Here is a 22814-nt window from a genome sequence, read left to right on the forward strand (position 1 = left end):
GGTCTTTCTCTTCACAATGATGGTGGGACCTGTAATGTATTCACTTGTGAATTTGCTCACAGATTTGTCGGTTTTAGTGCCCCTTATATGATTTATAGTTCAAACAAAAATAGTTGTAGAGTTGTTGAGTTGTGAGTGGCTTAGCCAGTCACATGATGTTCACAAGACTCAATAAAACCCCAGCCAGTTGGCTTCAGGGGATCCATGATGAGGCAGGCGGTTGTGAGCCTCAAAGCCTCCTTGATAAAGTGCAACATCCTCACCGACATCTGGGAGACCCTGGCCAAAGATCGCCCTAAGTGGAGGAAGAGCATCCGGGAGGACGCTGAGCACCTCGAGTCTCATTGCCGAGAGCATGCAGAAAACAAGCGCAGGCAGCGGAAGGAGCATGCGGCAAATCTGTCCCACCCACCCTTTCCTTCAACCATTGTCTGTCCCACCTGTGACAGAGACTGTAATTCCCGTATTGGACTGTTCAGTCACCTTAGAACTCATTTTTGGAGTGGAAGCAAGTCTTCCTCGATTTCGAGGGACTGTCTATGATGATGATGGATGAACTGGCAATGTGTAGTGTGATTGTTAAACCTTTGCTAATAAACCAACTAGTTCTTAATAGCAATGTGTTGCTATGAATTCTTAAGCAAAGAACCAAAGAAGCAAATTACAGGGCCAGCAGCACTTTCTCAATGCATACTTGGCCATCAGCTCTTGTTTCGCTCCTCCACTGCTTAATAATTAAAATAATGACCCGGAGACCGACACAGCTTGAAGGTTTCTGCAGATTAACAATGCTATTGTTGTGGCAGGAATTGAAAAAGAAAAGGAGGAAACTCACCCAGCATCTGAGCCATTCCCACACAGCAGAGCATCAGCAGCATCTTCCAAGTAATAATGATTATCTTGATGTTGAAAAGAAACACACAAAAATCTTTAGCATCCTTGAGTCACACTAACTTAATTAAAAAAAACAAAATCTTTGCCACTGTAACATTAAGGTCATTAGAGAATTCCCTCCCTGTCTCCCATTTACTGCACCTAACTTTGACTGACTGGAATCTACTCCAGTTAAGGGTCGAATGTATCTTCATATTTAATAGATTATAATTGAAGGGGTAGATTTGGGAATTGTGTGGCCCAGTGGGTTAACCTTTAAACCTTAGGACCAGGGTTTTACTCCTCTTAAAGTGAAAGGGGATTGGATGTCTGAAGCCTTGTTTTCACAGCACAATCATAGAATCATAGAAATTTACGGCACAGAAGGAGGCCATGCGGCCCATTGTGTCTGTGCCGGCCTAAAAAGACCTATCCAGCCTAATCCCACTTTCCAGCTCTTGGTCCGTAGCCCTGTAGGTTACGGCACTTTAAGTGCACATCCAAGTACTTTTTAAAATGAGATGAGGGTTTCTACCTCTACCACGGACCCCCACCACCTTCTGGGTGAAAAAGATTTCCTCAACTCCCCTCTAATCCTTCTACCAATTACTTTAAATCTATGCCCCCTGGTTATTGACCTCTCTACTGAGGAAAATATGTCCTTCATATCCACTCTATCTAGGTCCCTTATAATTTTATACACCTCAATTAAGTCTCCCCTCAACCTCCTCTGTTCCAAAGAAAACAACCCCAGCCTATCCAATCTGTCCTCATAGCTAAAATTCGCCAGTCCTGGCAACATTCTCGTAAATCTCCTCTGTACCCTCTCTAGTGCAATCACATCCTTCTTGTAATGTGGTGACCAGAACTGCACACAGTACTTCAGCTGTGGCCTAACTAGTCTTTTATACAGTTCAAGCCTAACCTCTCTGTTCGTAATAGCACAGAATTGCCATTGACTTACAATAATTGGCAGAAAACCCACATGGTGCTAATGTGGAGAAGAGAGCTGTTACCCAATTATTGGAGTAAAGGATGCTGAAATTAAGATCAAGGCGTATTGTGGGGACAATTTAGCACCCACAATATTCTTGACTGAGAATGATTGATGCTGACAGTGATTGCAAAAAAGTGTGTGTGTGTGTGTGTGTGGCGGGCGGGGGGGCGGGCGGTGAGGGGAGGGGGGTTCATGGGGAAAGTCCATCCCTAATTCCTACTCTTACTCCTTCTCCTACACCCACACCCACACTTACACACACTTTTACAAACACACACACACACACTTACACAAGCACACACACACTTTTACAAACACACACACACTTTTACAAACACACTCACACACACAATCCCTTTAAAAAGAATTAAGGAAACAAGTTAGAAAATATATTTTGTGCATTCAGTACAATTATAGTAGAGGATGACTTATAGGGGCTCAATGCAATGGGTCGACTTTAGAAGAAAGAAAATAGTTAGATTCCGCCTTCACAGTGGTAAGGGCAAAGTTTGTAATTGCACCACTGTCCCAGAAAACCCCTTTATGTTGATATATTTAACAGACCAAACGGAATCAAGTAAGGAACATTTTTTGTTTGAACATGTATTTAATCGGAATATAGTTAAATGGCTTAGACTGTACCTTCGTTATTAATATAGTCAGCCCAGTTGAATCCTCCAGTGTAGTTACCGAACAGGGTGTCATTGTCCATGCCTGACCCGTTTTCTATGAAGGTGTCATTGAATAGAATATCTACTGGAGGTGGCCATATCACACATTTGTGCTTCAAATTTCCCATGAACAGCTGAAGACCAATAAGTGCAAATACACTTAAACAGAAAACTGTCAGAATCATCACGTCTGCCAATTTCTTTACTGACTGGATCAGAGCTCCGACAATGGTTTTTAACCCTAGTGAACAGAAAAACAGGTTATGGTCAAAATCAATACTGGGCTGATAATACCAGATTTAAAGGATGTTCAATGCGTCACTAATATATTTGTTTCAATGGTTGCAACAGTGACTCCAGCATTGAAACTACTTCCCCATTTAAATTCAGCCCCAATTGGGTTTAACTTGTAACAAGTTATACTGAAAGGAAAAATATTATTTTCTTCACAACATTGTAGTTTTTTTCTGATTATATTCTATTTTATCCTCTTCTTTGCTCCTGTCCTCAAGGCATTAACTTAGCTGGGAACAATCACAACTCACTCCTGTACATAGGAACCTCCACTGCTCCATGAGTAAGTAGTTTAACATTGATAGAATCAATAAATTGCATTACGTGTTTTGATAATGATAAAAAAACAGGTAATCAAGGAAACTGGGTAGTGCAGTGGTTAGACCCTGGATAACCATCTCTGGGACAAGAGATCAAATCTGTCTGTCTGCTGTAAGCAACCCATGTAAAATGAGTTTGGTCTCAATACATTTCCTGGTGGGCTTAAAAGAAAAAAAAAGAAAGATGCATTTATACATGCTTCTCACGACTTCAGGATGTCCCAAAGTGCTTTACAGCCAATGAAGTATTCTTGAAGTGTAGTCAATGTTATATTGCAAGAAATGAATGGTCTAGAAGTGTTCCTATTTGGGCCATTAATTGGGAATATCACTAAGAGAGACCATAGGATGGTTGGCTGTGGGCTGTTTTACGCACAAGTCTTTTTTTAAATTCATTTCTGGGATGTGGGTATCGCTGTAAGGCCAGCATTTATTGCCCATCCCTAATTGCCCTTGAGAAGGTGGCGGTGAATTGCCTTCTTGAACCGCTGCAGTCCGTGTGGTGAAGGTGCTCCCACAGTGCTGTTAGGGAGGGAGTTCCAGGATTTTGACCCAGAGACAATGAAGGAACGGCGATATATTTCCAAGTCAAGATGGTGTGTAATTTGGAGAGGAACTAGCAGGTGATGGTGTTTTCCATGAGCCTGCTGCCCTTGTCTTTCTAGGCGGTAGAGGTCGGGTTTGGGAGATGCTGTTGAAGAAGCCTTGGCGAGTTGCTACAGTGCATCTTGTAGATGGCACACACAGCAGCCACGGTGCGCCGCTGGTGGAGGGAGTGAATGTTGAAGGTGGTGGATGGGGTGTCAATCAAGCGGCTGCTTTGTCCTGGATGGTGTCGAGCTTCTTGAGTGTTGTTGGAACTGCACTCATCCAGGCAAGTGGAGAGTATTCCATCGCACTCTTGACGTGCCTTGTAGATGGTGGAAAGGCTTTGGAGAGTCAGGAGGTGAGATACTCGCCACAGAATACACAGTCTCTGACCTGCTCTTGTAGCCATAGTATTTATGTGGCTGGTCTAGTTAGGTTTCTGGTCCATGGTGACCCCCCAGGATGTTGATGGTGGGGGATTTGGCGATGTTAATGCCGTTGAATGTCAAGGGAAGCTGGTTATCTTCACTCTTGTTGGAGATAGTCATTGCCTGGCACATAGCATTATTGTCGCAAAATGCTCTTCTGAGGTTAGCACTGAGGCATATTGTTGGGGCAAATTAGAGGGAGCTTTACTCTACATCTGCTAATGCGTTAATTTTAAAGAGAGTCTTAGTGCCTACAGTGGCCGCTGAAACGGGATAATTCTGTTCCCTTGGACTAACACCCCAACCTTGGTCAGCTCAAAAACCCCTGTGCAATTGCTTTTGAAAGAAAGACTTGTCTTTATGTAGTGCTTTTCACAGCCACCAGATGGCCCAATGAAGTACTTTGTGAAGTGTAGTCACTGTTGTAATGTAGGAAACGCGGCAGCCAATTTGCGCACAGCGAGCTCCCAGAAACAGCAATGGGATATTGACCAGATCATTTTTTTTTAGTGGTGTTGATTGAGAGGTAAATATTGGCCCAGGACACCGGGGAGAACTCCCCTGCTCTTCTTCGAAATAGTGCCATGGGATATTTTCTGTCCACCTGAGAGGGTAGACGGGGCCTCGGTTTAACGCCTCATCCGAAAGACGGCACCTCCGACCGTGCAGCGCTCCCTCAGCACTGCATTGGATTTCTGTGTTCAAGTCCCTGAAGTGGGACTTGAACCCACAACTTTCTAACTTGGAGGCGATGGTGCCACCAACTGAGCCACTGGCCAACTCTATTATCATTCAGAACATTGCAGTTACTAATTGTAAGTATTCTCAAAGATCTTCAAAGAAAATGTCATGACCTTTTACTGCTCTCTCCCATTTCTCTGAGAAGGAGAGAATGACAAGAAGGGATGCATTTTTTGACTGTGAGCTATCAAGGTATCTACATTCTTCCTGTTCAGCAGATTTAGGAGCTCAGTTAGCGCCAGTAATTTTTTTTATTTTCCTACATGATTTGGCTCTAACCACCCAACAAATTGGATTTATTAATTAACAATCAAAGTGTCATCATATCTACTTTACAATAAACACAGATAGTTCCACAGCACCTACCTGGAATAACTGTGATGGTTTTCAGTGCCCGGAGAACTCGAAATGTTCTTAAAGCAGAGACATTACCCAAATCCACAAATTCAGTGATGTAGCTAATAACAGAGAAAGCAGCAAGGTTTAATCAAGCAGTGTTGATACAGAGAATTTGGTATTTTTTTTAAAGATATTTATTTTACCAGTAGTAGATACAGTAGCATAGTGGTTATGGTACTGGATTAGCTAAGTTCAAATCCCACCACGGCAGCTGGGGAATTTAAATTCAGTTAATTAAATAAATCTGGAATTTAAAAAGTTAGTATCAGTAATGTTGACCATGAAACTACTGGATTGTCGTTAAAAACCCATTTGGTTCACTATTGTCCTATAGGGAAGGAAATCTGTCGTCCTTACCCGGTCTGCCCTATATGTGACTCCAGACGCACATTGCTGTGGTTGACTCTTAACTGCCCTCTGGACTAGTAGACACTGAGTTATACCAAACTGCTACAAAGAAGTATTATGGACTGCAGCCCATGGTCAGTGCTTCAATGCTGGGGATGTTGGCTTCCTGTATGGCTCAGAGACATGGACCTTGTACAGTAGACACCTCAAGTCCCTGGAGAAATACCACCAATGATGTCTCCACAAGACCCTACAAATCCCTTGGGAGGACAGACGCACCAACATTAGCGTCCTCGACCAGGCCAACATCCCCAGCATTGAAGCACTGACTACACTCGATCAGCTCCACTGGACAGGCCACATCATTCGCATCCCAGACACGAATCTCCTAAAGGAAGCGCTCTACTTGGAACTCCTTCACGGCAAGCGAGCCAAAGGTGGGCAGAGGAAACGTTACAAGGACACCCTCAAAGACTCCCTGATAAGCTGCAACATCCCCAACAACACCTGGGAGTCACTGGCCAAAGACCTCCCTAAGTGGAGGAAGTGCATCCCAGAGGGCGCTGAGCACCTCGAGTCACATTGCCAAGAGCATGCAGAAACCAAGTGCAGGCAGCGGAAAGAGCGTGCGGCAAACCTGTTCCACCCACCCTTTCCCTCAACGACTATCTGTCCCACCTGTGACAGAGATAGTGGTTCTCCTATTGGACTGTTCAGCCACCGAAGGACTCATTTTTAAGAATGGAAGCAAGTCTTCCTCAATTCCGAGGGACTGCCTATGATGATGATGATGATTGTCTTATTTGCATCTTTCTCACTCATTATCTTAAACCTTACTATGCTTATAAGAAATTTGCAAGCTTTAACTATCATATGGATTAATAAATCAATTTTTGTGCCCACAGCCTCATTAAGTACATTGATAATACTCAGCTCTCGATAGTAGATTTTTAGCTCCCGACTAAGTGGAGCCAGGAAATGGCTGGCTGCTGGTGCAAAGTGCAAATCTAACCTAAAGTTGCGGTGAACTGACTGCCTTCAATTTACTGGCTCAGCTTGTGTGCAAAATAATTCTGAGTTCCCTACGCAGCTTTGACTTAAATGGAGGGCGGGGAAATCGTAAGTTAGCTAAAATTTAAAGGGGTATGTAATGTATTTGCTTCATGGGTTCTTGCTTAAGAATTCATAGCAACACATTGCTATTAAGAACTAGTTGGTTTATTAACAAATGTTTAACAATCACACTACACATTACCAGTTCATCTACTATGCTCACAATTGCATACTTCATCGTGGCTGACCTTGACCCGACTGACTGGGGTTTTATTGAGTCTTGTGAACATCACATGACTGGCTAAGCCACTCACAATGCAATCGCTCTTTAAACCTGTGAGCATACTCACAGGTGCATACATTACAGGATGCTATATTTAAAGATGTGACTGTTGGAGAGAAAAAAATAATAAAGCCTTTACAAAGGCCCAGGATGCATTTCAAACTGTTGCCAGCCAAGGCTGGAAGGGGAGGGGGAGGGAAATCATCATCATCATCGGCAGTCCCTCGAAATCGAGGAAGACTTTTACTTCTACTCTAAAAGTGAGTTCTCAGGTGGCTGTACAGTGTAATACGGGAATTCCCTACCGCAGAGAGTTGTTGATGCCAGTTCATTGGATATATTCAAGAGGGAGTTAGATATGGCCCTTATGGCTAAAGGGATCAAGGGTATGGAGAGAAAGCAGGAAAGGGGTACTGAGGTGAATGATCAGCCATGATCTTATTGAATGGTGGTGTAGACTCGAAGGGCCGAATGGCCTACTCCTGCACCATTTTCTATGTTTCTATGTTTCTAATTACAGTCTCTGTCACAGGTGGGACAGACAGTGGTTGAAGGAAAGGGTGGGTGGGGAGTCTGGTTTGCCACACGCTCCTTCCGTGTTTGGTTTCTGCATGCTCTCAGCAACGAGACTTGTGGTGCTCAGCGCCCTCCAGGATGCTCTTCCTCCACTTAGGGTGGTCTTTGGCCAGGAATTCCCAGGTGCCGGTGGGGATGTTGCACTTTACCAAGGGGGCTTTGAGGGAAAGGGTATCTGAAAAATGACGGCAAGGGAAACGCAAAACGGAAACCGCAAATGGAGTTTGTGGGCAACTCACTGAAAGGAAGACCATCTGCCTCACGGCGGGGGAAGTGCGCATTATACTACATGCGGCCGGTACAAGGAAGATTTCTCTCTTTGCACTACAGGACGCTCTCCCCAGTGAAAAGCACTACATCATGTTTGACTTGTGTTGGCGGCCAGGCCGATCCTAGGAATAGAAGCAGGATGAGTTGGCCTGCTTTAAGAAATGTGGCAACCTATCACATGGTATTGGGGGTAATGTATTGATGTGGATAGAGAACTGGTTGGCAGACAGGAAGCAGAGAGTCGGGATAAGCGGGTCCTTTTCAGAATGGCAGGCAGTGACTAGTGGGGTGCTGCAGGGCTCAGTGCTGGGACCCTGCTATTTACAATATACATTAACAATTTAGATGAAGGAATTGAGTGTACTATCTCCAAGTTTGCAGATGACACTAAGCTAGGTGGCAATGTTAGCTGAAGAGGATGCTAAGAGGCTGCAGGGTGACTTGGACAGGTTAGGTGAGTGGGCAAATGTATGGCAGATGCAGTATAATGTGGATAAATGTGAGGTTATCCACTTTGGTGGCAAAAACATGAAGGCAGAATATTATCTGAATGGAGGCAGATTAGGAAAAGGGGAGGTGCAACGAGACCTGGGTGTTATGATTCATCAGTCATTGAAGGATGGCATGCAGGTGCAGCAGGCGGTGAAAAAGGCAAATGGCATGTTGACCTTCATAGCTAGGGGATTTGAGTATAGGATCAGGGAGGTCTTACTGCGGTTATACAGGGCTTTGGTGAGGCCTCACCTGGAATATTGTGTTCAGTTTTGGTCTCCTAATCTGAGGAAGGACATTCTTGCTTTTGAGGGAGTGCAGTGAAGGTTCATCAGACTAATTCCCGGGATGGCAGGACTGACATATGAGGAGAGACTGGATTTACAGGGCCTTTATTCACTGAAGTTTAGAAGGATGAGAGGGGATCTCATAGAAACATATAAAATTCTGACGGGACTGGACAGGTTAGATGCAGGAAGAATGGTCCCGATGTTGGGGAAGTCCAGAACCAGGAGTCACAGTCTAAAGATAAGGGTTAAGGCATTTAGGACCGAGATGAGGAGAAACTTCTTCACTCAGAGAGTTGTTAACCTGTGGAATTCTCTACCGCAGAGAGTTGTTGAGGTCAGTTCGTTAGATTTATTCAAGAGGGAGTTAGATATGGCCCTTATGGCTAAAGGGATCAAGGGCTATGGAGAGAAAGCAGGAAAGGGGTACTGAGGTGAATGATCAGCCATGATCTTATTGAACGGTGGTGCAGGCTTGAAGGGCTGAATGGCCTACTCCTGAACCTATTTTCGATGTTTCTATGTTTCTAAGTTACAGATATAGGCAGGGGCGAGACCATGAAGGGATTTAAACGCAAGGATAAAAATTCTAGATTTGAAGTGCTGGGGGACCAGGAACCAATGCAGGTCAGCAAGGACAGGGGTGATGGGAATGGTCGATGTCCCAAGATTGCATGCTAAAAACTCACACAACCTTAGCACACTTCGCATTGCACCTCGCAGGGCACTCAATCAAGATGCAACTTACAATTGAAATCCTGGTCACACTCACATCTTTAAGTCATTGACACCTCAAGCCTGCTTTACTGCTTGCCCAATGATATAGCATGTAGGAGACAACATCATGCACCGGCAACATATCGGAAATATGGGCGTGCACTGCATGCAATTGTCATCATCAATCGCTGCTGAAGCCCTCATCCATGCCCCTGTTACCTCTAGACTTGACTATTCCAACACACTCCTGGCTGGCCTCCCACATTCTACCCTACGTAAACTAGAGTTGATCCAAAACTCGGCTGCCCGTGTCCTAACTCGCACCAAGTCCCGCTCACCCATCACACCTGTACTTGCTGACCTACATTGGCTTCCGGTTAAGCAATGCCTCAATTTCAAAATTCTCATCCTTTTTTTCAAATCCTTCCATGGCCTCACCCCACCCTATCTCTGTAACCTTCTCCAGCCCCACAACCCCCCCAGAATGTCTGCACTTCTCCAATTCTGCCCCCTTGTACATCCCTGATTATAACCGCTCACCCATTGGTGGCCGTGCCTTCTGTTGCCTAGGCCCCAAGTTCTGGAACTCCCTCCCTAAACCTCTCTGCCTCTCTACCTCTCTTTCCTCCTTCAAGATGTTCCTTAAAACCTATCTCTTTTGGTCTCCTGCACTAATTTCTACTTAGGTGGCTCGGTGTCAAATATATTTGTTTTGTCTTATAACACTCCTGCCAAGTGCCTTAGGACATTTCACTACCTTAAAGGCGCTATATAAGTACAAGTTGTTGTTGTTGTTGAGTATTATCAGAGTTTTGCTTTTGCATAGGCCTGCTCTGTGTCACGGCCTGCGAGTTTTGCATGCTCATGCCTAATTCAGGCATTAGCTCATCCGCTTTTTGGTGACATTTCCTCCACCAGGGATCCCACACTCCTCTTCCAACAGCTCATCAGCCCAAAGACGTTGGCACTTTTCAGGAGGAGCCTGGGTTACTTAACAGCTGCCCGGCACTCTGGGTCGGGTTCTGCCCGCGGAGAATGTATACTTGGCGGGCCAAGTCGTTTAGATGGGAATAAGACGAACATAGAAATGTGGGACTGACTTTATTTCAAGAGCGTCCAGAGTTTTCTTCCAATGGTACAGAACAAAAGCATCAGAGGATTAAAGCATGGATCTGAACCAACGCAGAGAACAAAGTTGGTGAAAGAGCACTGGGCTGCCATAGTGGGATGGGATGTCAGTGCGGATCAGGTGCACGGGTGAAAGTCCCAACTATGAGTGCCTGGAGTGCGACTCCTGCTGCCTGCAAAGGAGTTCGGCAGGGATCCCTTCAGGGTCATGGTCAGCGTCCTGCCACGGCCTTGCCTATGAGAAAGCATGGAGAGTGGATCTCATAGAAGTATGCAAGTTATTAAATACCACAGATAAATTAATTCTGGAGCAATAGTTGGTAAAACAAGGAGGCACTGGTGTAAGGAAGATTTAAAGGAGATAGCAGGAAAACTTTTTGAAAGAAAAAGAAAGACATGTATTTATATAGCGCCTTTCACAACCACCGGACGTCTCAAAGCACTTTACAGCCAATGAAGTACTTTTGGAGTGTAGTCCACCACTAAACAGTAGTAGTGAGGTTGGAGATGGCATCAAACAAGAAATTAGGGATGTGTGCAATAAAGGTACAGCAGTTATCATGGGTGACTTTAATCTGCATATAGATTGGGCTAACTAAACTGGTAGCAATACGGTGGAGGAGGATTTCCTGGAGTGTATAAGGGATGGTTTTCTAGGCCAATACGTCGAGGAATGAACTAGAGAGCTGGCCATCCTAGAATGGGTGTTGTGTAATGAGAGAGGATTAATTAGCAATCTTGTTGTGAGAGGCCCCTTGGGGAAGAGTGACCATAATATGGTAGAATTCTTCATTAAGATGGAGAGTGACACAGTTAATTCACAGACTAGAGTGCTGAACTTAAAGAAAGGTAACTTTGATGGTATGAGACGTGAATTGGCTAGGATAGACTGGCAAATGATACTTACAGGGTTGATGGTGGATAGACAATGGCAGACATTTAAAGATCACATGGATGAACTTCAACAATTGTTCAACTGCCTGCCGTAAAAATAAAATGGGGAAGGTGGCTCAACCGTGCCTAACAAGGGAAATTAAGGATAGTGTTAAATCCAAGGAAGAGGCATATAAATTGGCCAGAAAAAGCAGCAAACCTGAGGACTGGGAAAAATTTAGAATTCAGCAGAGGAGGACAAAGGGTTTAATTAGGAGGGGGAAAATAGAGTATGAGAATAAGCTTGCAGGGAACATAAAAACGAACTGCAAAAGCTTCTATAGATATGTGAAGAGAAAATGATTAGTGAAGACAAATGTAGGTCCTTTGCAGTCAGAATCAGGTGAATTTATAATGGGGAACAAAGAAATGGCAGACCAATTGAACAAATACTCTGGTTCTGTCTTCACTAAGGAAGACACAAATAACCTTCCGGAAATACCAGGGAACGGAGAGTCTAGCGAGAAGGAGGAATTGAAGGAAATCCTTATTAATCAGGAAATTGTGTTAGGAAAATTGATAGGACTGAAGGCCGATAAATCCCCAGGGCTTGATAATCTGCATCCCAGAGTACTTAAGGAAGTGGCCCTAGAAATAGTGGATGCATTGGTGGTCATTTTCCAACATTCTATAGACTCTGAATCAGTTACTATGGATTGGAGGATAGCTAATGTAACCCCACTTTTTAAAAAAGGAGGGAGAGAGAAACAGGGAATTACAGACTGATTAGCCTGATATCGGTAGTGGGGAAAATGTTGGAATCAATTATTAAAGATGTAATAGCAGTGCATTTGGAAAGCAGTGACAGGATCGGTCCAAGTCAGCATGGATTTATGAAAGGGAATTCATGCTTGACAAATCTTCTAGAACTTTTTGAGGATGTAACTAGTAGAGTGGACAAGGGAGAACCAGTGGATGTGGTGTATTTGGACTTTCAAGAGGCTTTTGACAGGTCCCACACAAGAGATTAGTGTGCAAAATTAAAGCACATGGTATTGGGAGTAATATATTGACGTGGATAGAGAACTGGTTGTCAGACAGGAAGCAAAGAGTAGGAATAAACGGGTCCTTTTCAGAATGGCAGGCAGTGACTAGTGAGGTACCGCAAGGTTCAGTGCTGGGCCCTCAGCTATTTACAATATACATTAATGATTTAGACGAAGGAATTGAATGTAATATCTCCAAGTTTGCAGATGACACTAAACTGGGTGGCGGTGTGAGCTGTGAGGAGGATGCTAAGAAGCTGCAGAGTGACGTGGGCAGGTTAGGTGAGTGGTCAAGTGCATATCAGATGCAGTATAATATAGATAAATGTGAGGTTATCCACTTTGATGGCAAAAGCATGAAGGCAGAATATTATCTGAATGATGACAGATTAGGAACAGGGGAGGTGCAATGAGACCTGGGTGTCATGGTACATCAATCATTGAAAGTTGGCATGCAGGTACAGCAGGCGGTGAAGAAGGCAAATGGCATGTTGGCCTTCATAGCGAGAGGATTTGAGTATAGGAGCAGGGAGGTCTTACTGCAGTTGTACAGGGCCTTGGTGAGGCCACACCTTGAATATTGTGTACAGTTATGGCCTCCTAATCTGAGGAAGGACATTCTTGCTATTGAGGGAGTGCAGCGAAGGTTCACCAGACTGATTCCTGGGATGGCAGGACTGACATATGAAGAAAGACTGGATCGACTAGGCTTTTATTCACTGGAATTGAGAAGAATGAGAGGGGATCTCATAGAAACATATAAAATTCTGACGGGATTGGACAGGTTAGATTCAGGAACAATGTTCCCGATGTTGGGGAAGTCCAGAACCAGGGGTCACAGTCTAAGGGTAAGGGGTAAGCCATTTAGGACCGATATGAGGAGAAACTTCTTCACTCAGAGAATTGTGAACCTGTGGAATTCTCTACCACAGAAAGTTTTGAGGCCAGTTCGTTAGATATATTCAAAAGGGAGTTAGATGTGGCCCTTACTGCTAAAGGGATATGGAGAGAAAGCAGGAATGGGGTACTAAAGTTGCAAAAATAATCATATTGAATGGTGGTGCAGTTCTCGCAGGGTCAAATGGCCTACTCCTGCACCTATTTTCTATGTTTCGTCACTGTTGTAATGTAGGAAATATGGCAGCCAATTTGCATACAAGCAAGCTCCCACAGACAGCAAGTGATAATGACCATATAGTCTGTTTTTTTGTTACGTTGATTGAGCGATAAATATTGGCCAGGCCACCAGGGATAACTCCCCTGCTCTTCTTTGAAATAATGCCATGAGATCTTTTACATCCACCCAAGGGAGCAGACAGGGTCATGGTTTTACATCTCATCTGAAAGACAGCACCTCCAACAGTGCAATACTCCCTCAACGCTGCACTGAAATGTCAGCCTACATTAATGTGCTCAAGTCCCTCGAGTGGGATTTGAACCCACAACCTTCTGACTCAGAGAATGAGCCACAGCTGACACTTTTGTGCACCGAATGATAAACACTCAGAAAATCTTGCTCCCAATCACTTTAGCACACACAGTCCAAGCCGCTGAGTGTAAAAACAACCTTTTCTAGCCACCTACTAGTTTTGTTTCAGAATTAGCGTGGGTTGCTTGGATTGAGCATCCTGTAGATGAATCTACCCTGCTGTCTTCATAGTTGCAGCTAGGGAGCAAGATCTCAATCACTTACCAGCTCCCCAAGATAGATGAGCTGAGATTATAGAATCATCGAACGGTTACAGCACAGAAGGAGGCCATTCGGCCCATCGAGCCCGTGCCGGCTCCCTGCAAAGAGCACCTCAGCTAGTCCCACTCTCCATTTCCCCGTAACCCTGCAAATATTTTTCTTTCAGGTACTTATCCAACTCCCCTGAAAGCAGTGATTGAGTTTGCCTCCACCACCCTTTCAGGCAGTGAATTCCAGATCCTAACTACTCGCTGTGTAAAAAGATTTTTCCTTTGGTTTTTCTGCCAATCATCTTAAATCTGTGTCCTCTGGTTCTCGACCCTTTCCGTCAATGGGAATAGTTTCTCTCTATCTACTCATGATTTTGATCATCGTCACAGGCACTCCAACGGAATCGAGGAATACTTGCTTCCACTCTTAACATGAGTTCTTAGGTGGCTGTACAGTCCAATACGAGAGCCACCGTCTCTGTCACAGATGGGACAGATAGTTGTTGAGGGAAAGGGTGGGCAGGGAACCTGGTTTGCCGCACGCTCCTTCCGCTGCCTGCGCTTGATTTCTGCATGCTCTCGGCTACGATACTTGAGGAGCTCATGATTTTGAACACCTCTATCAAATCTCCTCTCAGTCTTCAGCTTCTCCAGTATATCCACGTAACAGAAGTCCCTCATCCCTGGAACCATTCTCGTAAATCTTTTCCCGACTTTATCATGTGGAGAACTGGGCAGATGAATGGACACCCTGGCACTGTGACTGCACCAAGTGCAATGCCAATGGGCTGCTCCTTTTTAAATACAACTAATTCACCCAGAGATATTTGTGTGCTTGACAGTGTCAGCTTCGGAGGAAGTCATAAAATTCTGGGTGAGGTCCCAAAAATCACCTCATCAGGAATAGAAGAGCATTCTGTTAATGACATTGATGGCAAGGAACGTTAAAGGGAAACCTAATATTGCCTCAATGCTTTAAGGAAAGATATGTGTATGCCTACTGGTGTTAATCAATCATCCCTTACTTTTCTGCTTTATCCATTAACATTGCTAGTTAGGGGACAATTTGAGAGCAGACATTTTTTGTAGAATCCCAGGAATGTTGACATGACAGGGAGGGATATACTTGCATTGGAGGCAGTTCCGAGAAAGTTCACTAAGTTGATTCTTGAGAAGAAGGGGTTGTCTTATAAAGAAAGGTTGAACAGGTTGGGCCTATACTCATTGGAGTTTAGAAGAATGAGAGATGATCTTATTGAAACATATAAGATTCTGAGGAGGTTTGACAGGGTAGATGCAGAGAGAATGTTTCCCCTCGTGAGGGAATAGAAACATAAAACATAGAAAATAGGTGGAGGAGTGGGTCATTCGGCCCTTCGAGCCTGCACCACCATTCAATATGATCATGGCTGATCATGCAACTTCAGTACCCCATTCCTGCTTTCTCTCCATACCCCTTAATCCCTTTAGCTGTAAGGGCCACATCTAACTCCCTTTTGAATATATCTAACAAACTGGCCTCAACAACTTTCTGTAGTAGAGAATTCTACAGGTTCACAATTCTCTGAGTGAAGAAGTTTCTCCTCATCTCGGTCCTAAATGGCTTACCCCTTATCCTTAGACTGTGAACCCTGGTTCTGGACTTCCCCAACAACGGGATCATTCTTCCTGCTTCTAACCTGTCATTCTTCTAAATTCCAGTGAATATAAGCCTAGTCGATCCAGTCTTTCTTCATATGTCAGTCCTGCCATCCCGGGAATCAGTCTGGTGAACCTTCACTGTACTCCCTCAATCGCAAGCTCGTCCTTCCTCAGAGTAGGAGACCAAAACTGCACACAATACTCAAGGTGTGGTCTCACCAAGGCCCTGTACAACTGCAGTAAGACCTCCCTGCTCCTATACTCAAATCCCCTCACTATGAAGGCCAGCAAGCCATTTGTTTTCTTTACTGCCTGCTGTACCTGCATGCCTACCTTCAATGACTGATGTACCATGACACCCAGGTCTCGTTACACCTCCCCTTTTCCTAATCTGTCACCATTCAGATAATATTCTGCCTTCCTGTTTTTGTCACCAAAGTGGATAACCTCACACTTATCCACATTATATTGCAACTGCCATACATTTGTCCATTCACCTAACCTGTCCAAGTCCCCCTGCAGCCTCCTAGCTTCCTCCTCACAGCTCGCCCTGCCACCCAGCTTAGTGTCATCTGCAAACTTGGAGATATTACATTCAATTCCTTCATCTAAATCATTAATGTATATTGTAAATAGCTGGGATCCCAGCACTGAACCCTGCGGCACCCCACTAGTCACTGCCTGCCATTCTGAAAAGGACCCGTTTATTCCCACTCTTTGCTTCCTGTCTGACAACCAGTTCTCTATCCACATCAATACATTACCCCCAATACCATGTGCCTTAATTTTGCACAATAATCTTCTGTGTGGGACCTTGTCAAAAGCCTCTTGAAAGTCCAAATACACCACATCCACTGGTTCTCCCTTATCCACTCTACTAGTTACATCCTCAAAAAACTCTAGAAGATTTGTCCAACATGATTTCCCTTTCATAAATCCATGCTGACTTTGACCGATCCTGTCACTGCTTTCCAAATGCGCTGCTATTACATCTTTAATAATTGATTCCAGCATTTTCCCCACCACCGATGTCAGGCTAACTGATCTATAATTCCCTGTTTTCTCTCTCCCTCCCTTTTTAAAAAGTGGGATTATATTAGCTACCCTCCAATCCATAGGCACTGAAGAGTTCATGGAATGTTAGAAAATGACCACCAATGCATCTACTATTTCGAGGGCCACTTCCTTAAGTACTCTGGGATGCAGAATATCACGCCCTGGGGATTTATCGGCCTTCAGTCCCTTCAATTTCCCTAACACCATTTCCTGACTAATAAGGAGTTCCCTCAGTTCCCCCTTCTCACTTGACTCTCAGTCCCCTAGTAATTTTGGGAGGTTATTCGTGTCTTCCTTAGTGAAGACAGAACCAAAGTATTTGTTCAATTGGTCTGCCGTTTCCTTGTTCCTCATTATGAATTCACTTGATTCTGACTGCAAGGGACCTAAAATAGTCTTCATTAATCTTTTACTCTTCACATATCTATAGAAGCTTTTGCAGTCAGTTTTTATGTTCCCTGCAAGCTTACTCTCATACTCTATTTTCCCCCTCCAAACTAAACCCTTTGTCCTCCTCTGCTGAATTCTAAATTTCTCCCAGTCCTCAGGTTTTGCTGCTTTTTCTGGCCAATTTATATGCCTCTTCCTTGGATTTAACACTTTCTCTAATTTCCCTCGTTAGCCACAGTTGAGCCACCTTCCCTTTTTTATTCTTATGCCATACAGGGATATACAATTGTTGTAGTTCATCCATGTGATAGTTAAATATATGCCATTGCCTATCCACTGTCAACCCTTTAAGTATCATTCTCAAGTCTATCCTAGCCAATTTATATCTCATACCATCAAAGTTTCCTTTCTTTAAGTTCAGGACCATAGTCTCTAAATTAACTGTGTCAGTCTCCACCTTAATGAAGAATTCTACCATATTATGGTCACTCTTCCCCAAGGGGCCCCGCATGACCAGATTGCTAATTAATCCTCACTCGTTACACAAGACCCAATCTAGAACTAGGGGGCATCATTTCAGAATAAGGGGTCACCCATTTAAAACGGAGATGAGGAAGAATTTCTTCTCTCAGAGGGTCGTGAATCTTTGGAATTCTCTACCCCAGAGAACTGTGGTGACTGAATCTTTGAATATATTCAAGGCTGAGATAGACAGATGTTTGAACGCTAGGGGAGTCGAGGGTTATGGGGAGCGGACAGGAAAGTGGAGTTGAGGCCATGATCAGATCAGCCATGATCTTATTGAATGGCGGAGCAGGCTCGAGGGTCAAAGGGCCGACTCCTACACCTATTTCTTATGTTCTTATGTTCAAAGTAGGGATAGCTGCTCCTAGCTTACTGTTCCCCAATTATCACATCAATTGAGTGTAGCTTTGGATTAGTGCTTCTTTCAAATGGCTGTTCTCTAGAGTGGTGGGGTGGGAGGTGGGGGGGAGGCGGAGGGCAGGAGGAGGGGCAAACAAAACTGTAAACATATTGATGGAAGTCACCTATCCCCAGCTCATGGAGAAGACCTTTCCCCACGTGCTTACTAAAGTGTAAAACAGAAAACCGAGCAAGCTTACGCAATCCAAATCAGTACATGTTTTCCTTAACACTGAAGCAGCTCCCAAATTGGCCTGCATTTTCCAAAAGAACAAAAGCCTAATTAATTAGTGTCATGAATGCATGCTTGAGGTTACTAGGCAGCAGGGGGCGCCACTGTCGGAGGTCATTGGGTTGTACGCATGTGTGTGCGGGCCAGGTATATAAAGCAAGCCACCATGTAATGTACGTTGGGCCCGAGTAAAGTTGAGCCAGGTATGCACCTGAGTGAGTTTACAGTATTCAGTCTATCGAGTTATTACATACATAACAATTAGTTAAAAACAATTTCCACTGGATGCCTTTTGTCTCACTCTCAAAGGTTAGAATTGCCTCATTAATATTTCCCAGAATATGCTGCAGAACGGGGTTGAAAAAGCTACTATCCATAAAAGCCAATGTTACGGATGCCTGCTACCAGCAGGAGGCCAATGAAGTACTTTTGAAGTGTAAGGAAACGCGGCAGCCAGTTTGTACACCGCAAGCTCCCAAAGGCAGCAATGAGATAATGACCAGATAATCTGTTGTTTTAAGTGATGTTGGTTAAGGGATAACCCGGGATAACTCCGCTGCTCTTCTTCAAAATAGTGCCCTAGGATCTTTTACGACCACCTGAGAGAGCGGGGGGGGGGCCTCGGTTTAATGTATCAGCACCTCACTCAACACTGTTGTGTGTGTGTGGGGGTGGGGGGGGTGCGCGGATTGGTGGGTAGCACCCAGAGTCCTGATAGGTGTAAAGCTCCGTATCGGGAGTGCTGAAGATGGAAATTGACCCCACAATGTATAACATACACTGACCCCGCACACTTATGCTCATGCCTCGGGAGATTAATAAGAGTTAATTTTATAGGTTGAAAGGTTTCCCGTTAGTTTAAATAACATAACATTCGCTCCCGAGGTTTTATGACATGGTACATTTAAACATTTTAAATGAAATATGCTGCACTGGTCTTTACGTGGTTTGACCCTGTAGTGCCCCGTCGTGGGACCGCCTGGAAAACCAGGCAGTCAGAGCTGTCCCGGCAGCGGTGAAGGAAGAAATTATTGAATGAGGTAAGTTTGATTGTTTTTTTTTATTTTTGTGATTTATCTTAATGTGGGGTGATCAAAGTATTGGGAATGTTTTCTGTGTGTTTTACGGTGATTTTTTTTCCAGTGAGGCCTCTCATAGGGCGCTCTGAGGCCGGCTGTTTTGCAATGGATTTTCAGTTGCTCAGCCGGCCTAGCGCCCTAGGAGAAGTGTGGAACACTTCCCTTAGCGCTCTGCCCCACACTCAGGGCCCAGCTGTGGAGTTTTGTGGTTGCAGATGCAAACCATTTCCCAGCACAAAATTCACCGCCCCTCCTCCATTAGCGCCCTAATTAGCTTCCAACTTAATTTCCATCCCCTTTGTGAGAATCACTTTGAGCTGTTTTGTAAGATGGCAGCCAAGAAATCTCGCCCACTGGTAACGGATATCTGAAAACCACGAGCCCTGCCCACGACTTTCCATCCACAGAGGAGGGACTCGCGTACATTGGAGCCACTGCTGTCAATATGAAGAAACATGCTCCATTGTGCATGCCTTGAAGCTCCAGCTGCACTGTGTCTTCTGCAAATTGCAGTCTTCTACATCGAGGAGAGACACCCGCGCATTTTGTCTGTTTACTACAGTGCTCCAAAGCTGTGTAATCAGCTGGCCAGAGGGGCAAAGCAAAGTATGGGGAGGCAGGGTGTAGCTGGAGTCTAGTGGCTTGGCTGGGTGTGCTGTGTTGTTTGTGTGTGTGTGTGTGTGGGTGGAAAAAGTCTATGGGAAATTTTCTGATTTAAAAAAAAATGTTCTTGTCATGAGCTAAATTCTCCACCATTGCCTCAGCTCAGCCATTGCTGAAACCCTCATCCGTGCCTTTGTTACCTCTAGACTTGACTTTTCCAACGCATTACTGACTGGCCTCCCACGTTATACCCTACGCTAACTTGAGGACATCTAAAACTCAGCTGCCTGTGTCCTAACTGGCACCAAGTTCCGCTCACGCATCACCCCTGTGCTCACTGACCTACATTGGCTCCTGGTTAAGCAACGCCTCGATTTTAGATTTCTCATCCTTGTTTTCAAATCCCTCCATGGCCTCATAGTTCCCTATCTCTGTAATCTCCTCCAGCCCCACAACCCCCCCCCCCCCAGATAGATGCGTTTTTCAAATTCTGGCCTCTTGAGCATCCCTGATGCTAATCGCTCAACCATTGGTGGCTGTGCCTCCAGCTGCCTAGGCCCTAAGCTCTGGAACTCCCTCCCTAAACCTCTCCGCCTCTCTAACTCTCTCTCCCCCTTTAAGACGCTCCCTTAAAACCTACCACTTTGACCAAGCTTTTGGTCATCTGCCCTAATTTCTCCTTATGTGGCTCAGTGTCAAATTTTGTATGATAACCCTCCTGTGAAGCGCCTTGGGACATTTTACTACGTTAAAGGCGCTATATTAATATAAGTTGCTGTAAATTTGATTTGTAGGATTTTATAGCAGAGTGGGTGAGGAACCGTCATGGCAAACGTTATGTTGGTGAAGTGTGACTTGGGAGAAGACTGAAATGGGAGAGAAAGTTTTCCTAATGTAGGATTGATGAAGGATCAAAGGAGAAAATAACCAAAATAACAGAACGGAAAGGAGCAAAGAACAGAGGGGTTGAAATTCCATGACCCTACCGTAGGATGAAAATTAGGCCCAGATTCAGATACACTGCCTCACTTTGGGATTTCTAGTGGGCCCTGTAAGGGGTGGAGCTACCTGGACAGTCCCTCAAACAGCCAATGCTGTGCCGCAATTTATGGTCTTCTTGGATGGTGGATCCATCCCTATTGGCGCTGGTGGCAAGCAACAGCAGGCAAATGAAGGAACCTCCACCTGACCCCACGAATACTGGTGGGGCAGAGGTCTCACGTAGTTGTATCTGGGAATGTACGCTGGAATGTGTGTGTGTGTGTGTGTGTGTGTGTGTGTCCCCAACGTTGGACTGCTTTCTTGGTCTTTTTCGGTTTGTTGCTTTAAAAGTCAGATTACGCACACACACACACACACTTGTAGTAATGGCAGGGTCAGGTTTTTATTGAAACTTCATACTTACAAAACCAGTATAAGTTACTGAGACACGTTCTTCACAAAACCAGCACATGCTTCCTGCCCCTGAGATATACACCCCAATCCAGTGTGAGCTGCTAAAACTGTGTCTCCTTATATTTCTCATACTACATGTTGACTTTGATCACTACATTCCATGCATACTACCAATAAATCATGGTACCTCAAGGATAAACGTGAATACCACAAAATAACAACTTAAACTAAACAACCAGGCACTCAACCCTCCTGAAATTGCTTTATTACTGCAATAAAACCTTCCCCTCCCTAAACAGAGTATTCTAGTTTCCACATTCAAATATGCCTGAATGACTCTTACACACACTGCCATTCGAACTGTTAATCCTGCATGTGCAATCTCACAGACTGCGTGGAGAGTGAGGTATTTGCGTAATATGGACTTTCGCTCCCACACCATCCACCCTGAATTTTCATTCCCACCAATATGGGAAAGGAACAATTGACAAACCAGTGTGATGGTTGCACAGCTCCCACAGCAACAAGAGATAGAATTTGCCAGGCTCTGCCTGTAACAGAGAGCCTCGCTGGGTGCGAGAGTCAGCTGGGGGTTCTGAGTCCCAAATTTGCATCCAGCATGTCCCACACTGCAATGAAGCCTTGTAAGTTCTGCCTGAAGGAGTTTTATCGCAATGGAGATTATTATTACTTACGCCATCGTGATGACACTGAAATCTAGCCAGTTCCATGGATCTCGGAGGAAGGTGAAGCAATCAATAACAAATCCTCGGGCAAATATCTTTATCAGCGCTTCAAAGGTATAAATCCCAGTGAATGTGTACCTGTAGATAAAAGAAAAAAAGAAAGACTTGGAATTATATAGCCCCTTTCATGACCACGGGACATCCAAAGCGCTTTACAGCCAATTAAGTACTTTTGGAGTGCAGTCACTGTAGGAAACGCGGCAGCCAATTTGTGCACAACAAGCTCCCACAAACAGCAGTGTGATAATGACCATATAATTTGTTTTTTTAGTGATGTTGATTTAGGGATAAATATTGGCCAGAACACTGGGGATAACTCCCCTGCTCTTCTTTAAAATATTGCCAAGTGATCTTTTACGTCCACCTGAAAGGGCAGATAGGGCCTCGGTTTAATGTCTCATCCCAAAGATGGCACCTCCAACAGTGCAGTACTCCCTCAGCACTGCACTGGAGTATCAGCCTCGATTTATGTGTTCAAGTGTCTAGAGTGGGACTTGAACCCACAACCTTCCGACTCAGAGGCAAGTGCGCTATCCACTGAGCCGCAGCTGACACATAAAACAGTTGAGACAGATAGAATTCAAATGGAGGTGATGGTGTTCCCATGCGCCTGTTGCCCTTGTCCCTCTAGGTGGTGGAGGCCATGGATTTGGGAGGTGCTGTTGATGTCTCTCCCTACGATTG

General features: G+C 44.6%; 1 protein-coding gene across 1 annotated transcript in view; it reads right to left on the bottom strand.

Moving 5' to 3' along the window:
* The window catches only part of scn4ab (sodium channel, voltage-gated, type IV, alpha, b), a 247080-nt gene that overhangs the window by 129920 nt on the left and 94346 nt on the right, over positions 1-22814 (bottom strand). Inside the window, exons 5-8 of the mRNA XM_070864513.1 lie at positions 22080-22208; positions 5279-5370; positions 2513-2782; positions 836-899 (exon numbers count right to left, since the gene is read on the bottom strand). Coding sequence (XP_070720614.1) covers positions 836-899; positions 2513-2782; positions 5279-5370; positions 22080-22208 — 555 coding nt within the window. The remainder of the gene's footprint in view (positions 1-835; positions 900-2512; positions 2783-5278; positions 5371-22079; positions 22209-22814) is intronic.

Source organism: Pristiophorus japonicus, chromosome 21 (assembly GCF_044704955.1).
Source record: "Pristiophorus japonicus isolate sPriJap1 chromosome 21, sPriJap1.hap1, whole genome shotgun sequence".
Taxonomy (NCBI): Eukaryota; Metazoa; Chordata; class Chondrichthyes; family Pristiophoridae; genus Pristiophorus; species Pristiophorus japonicus.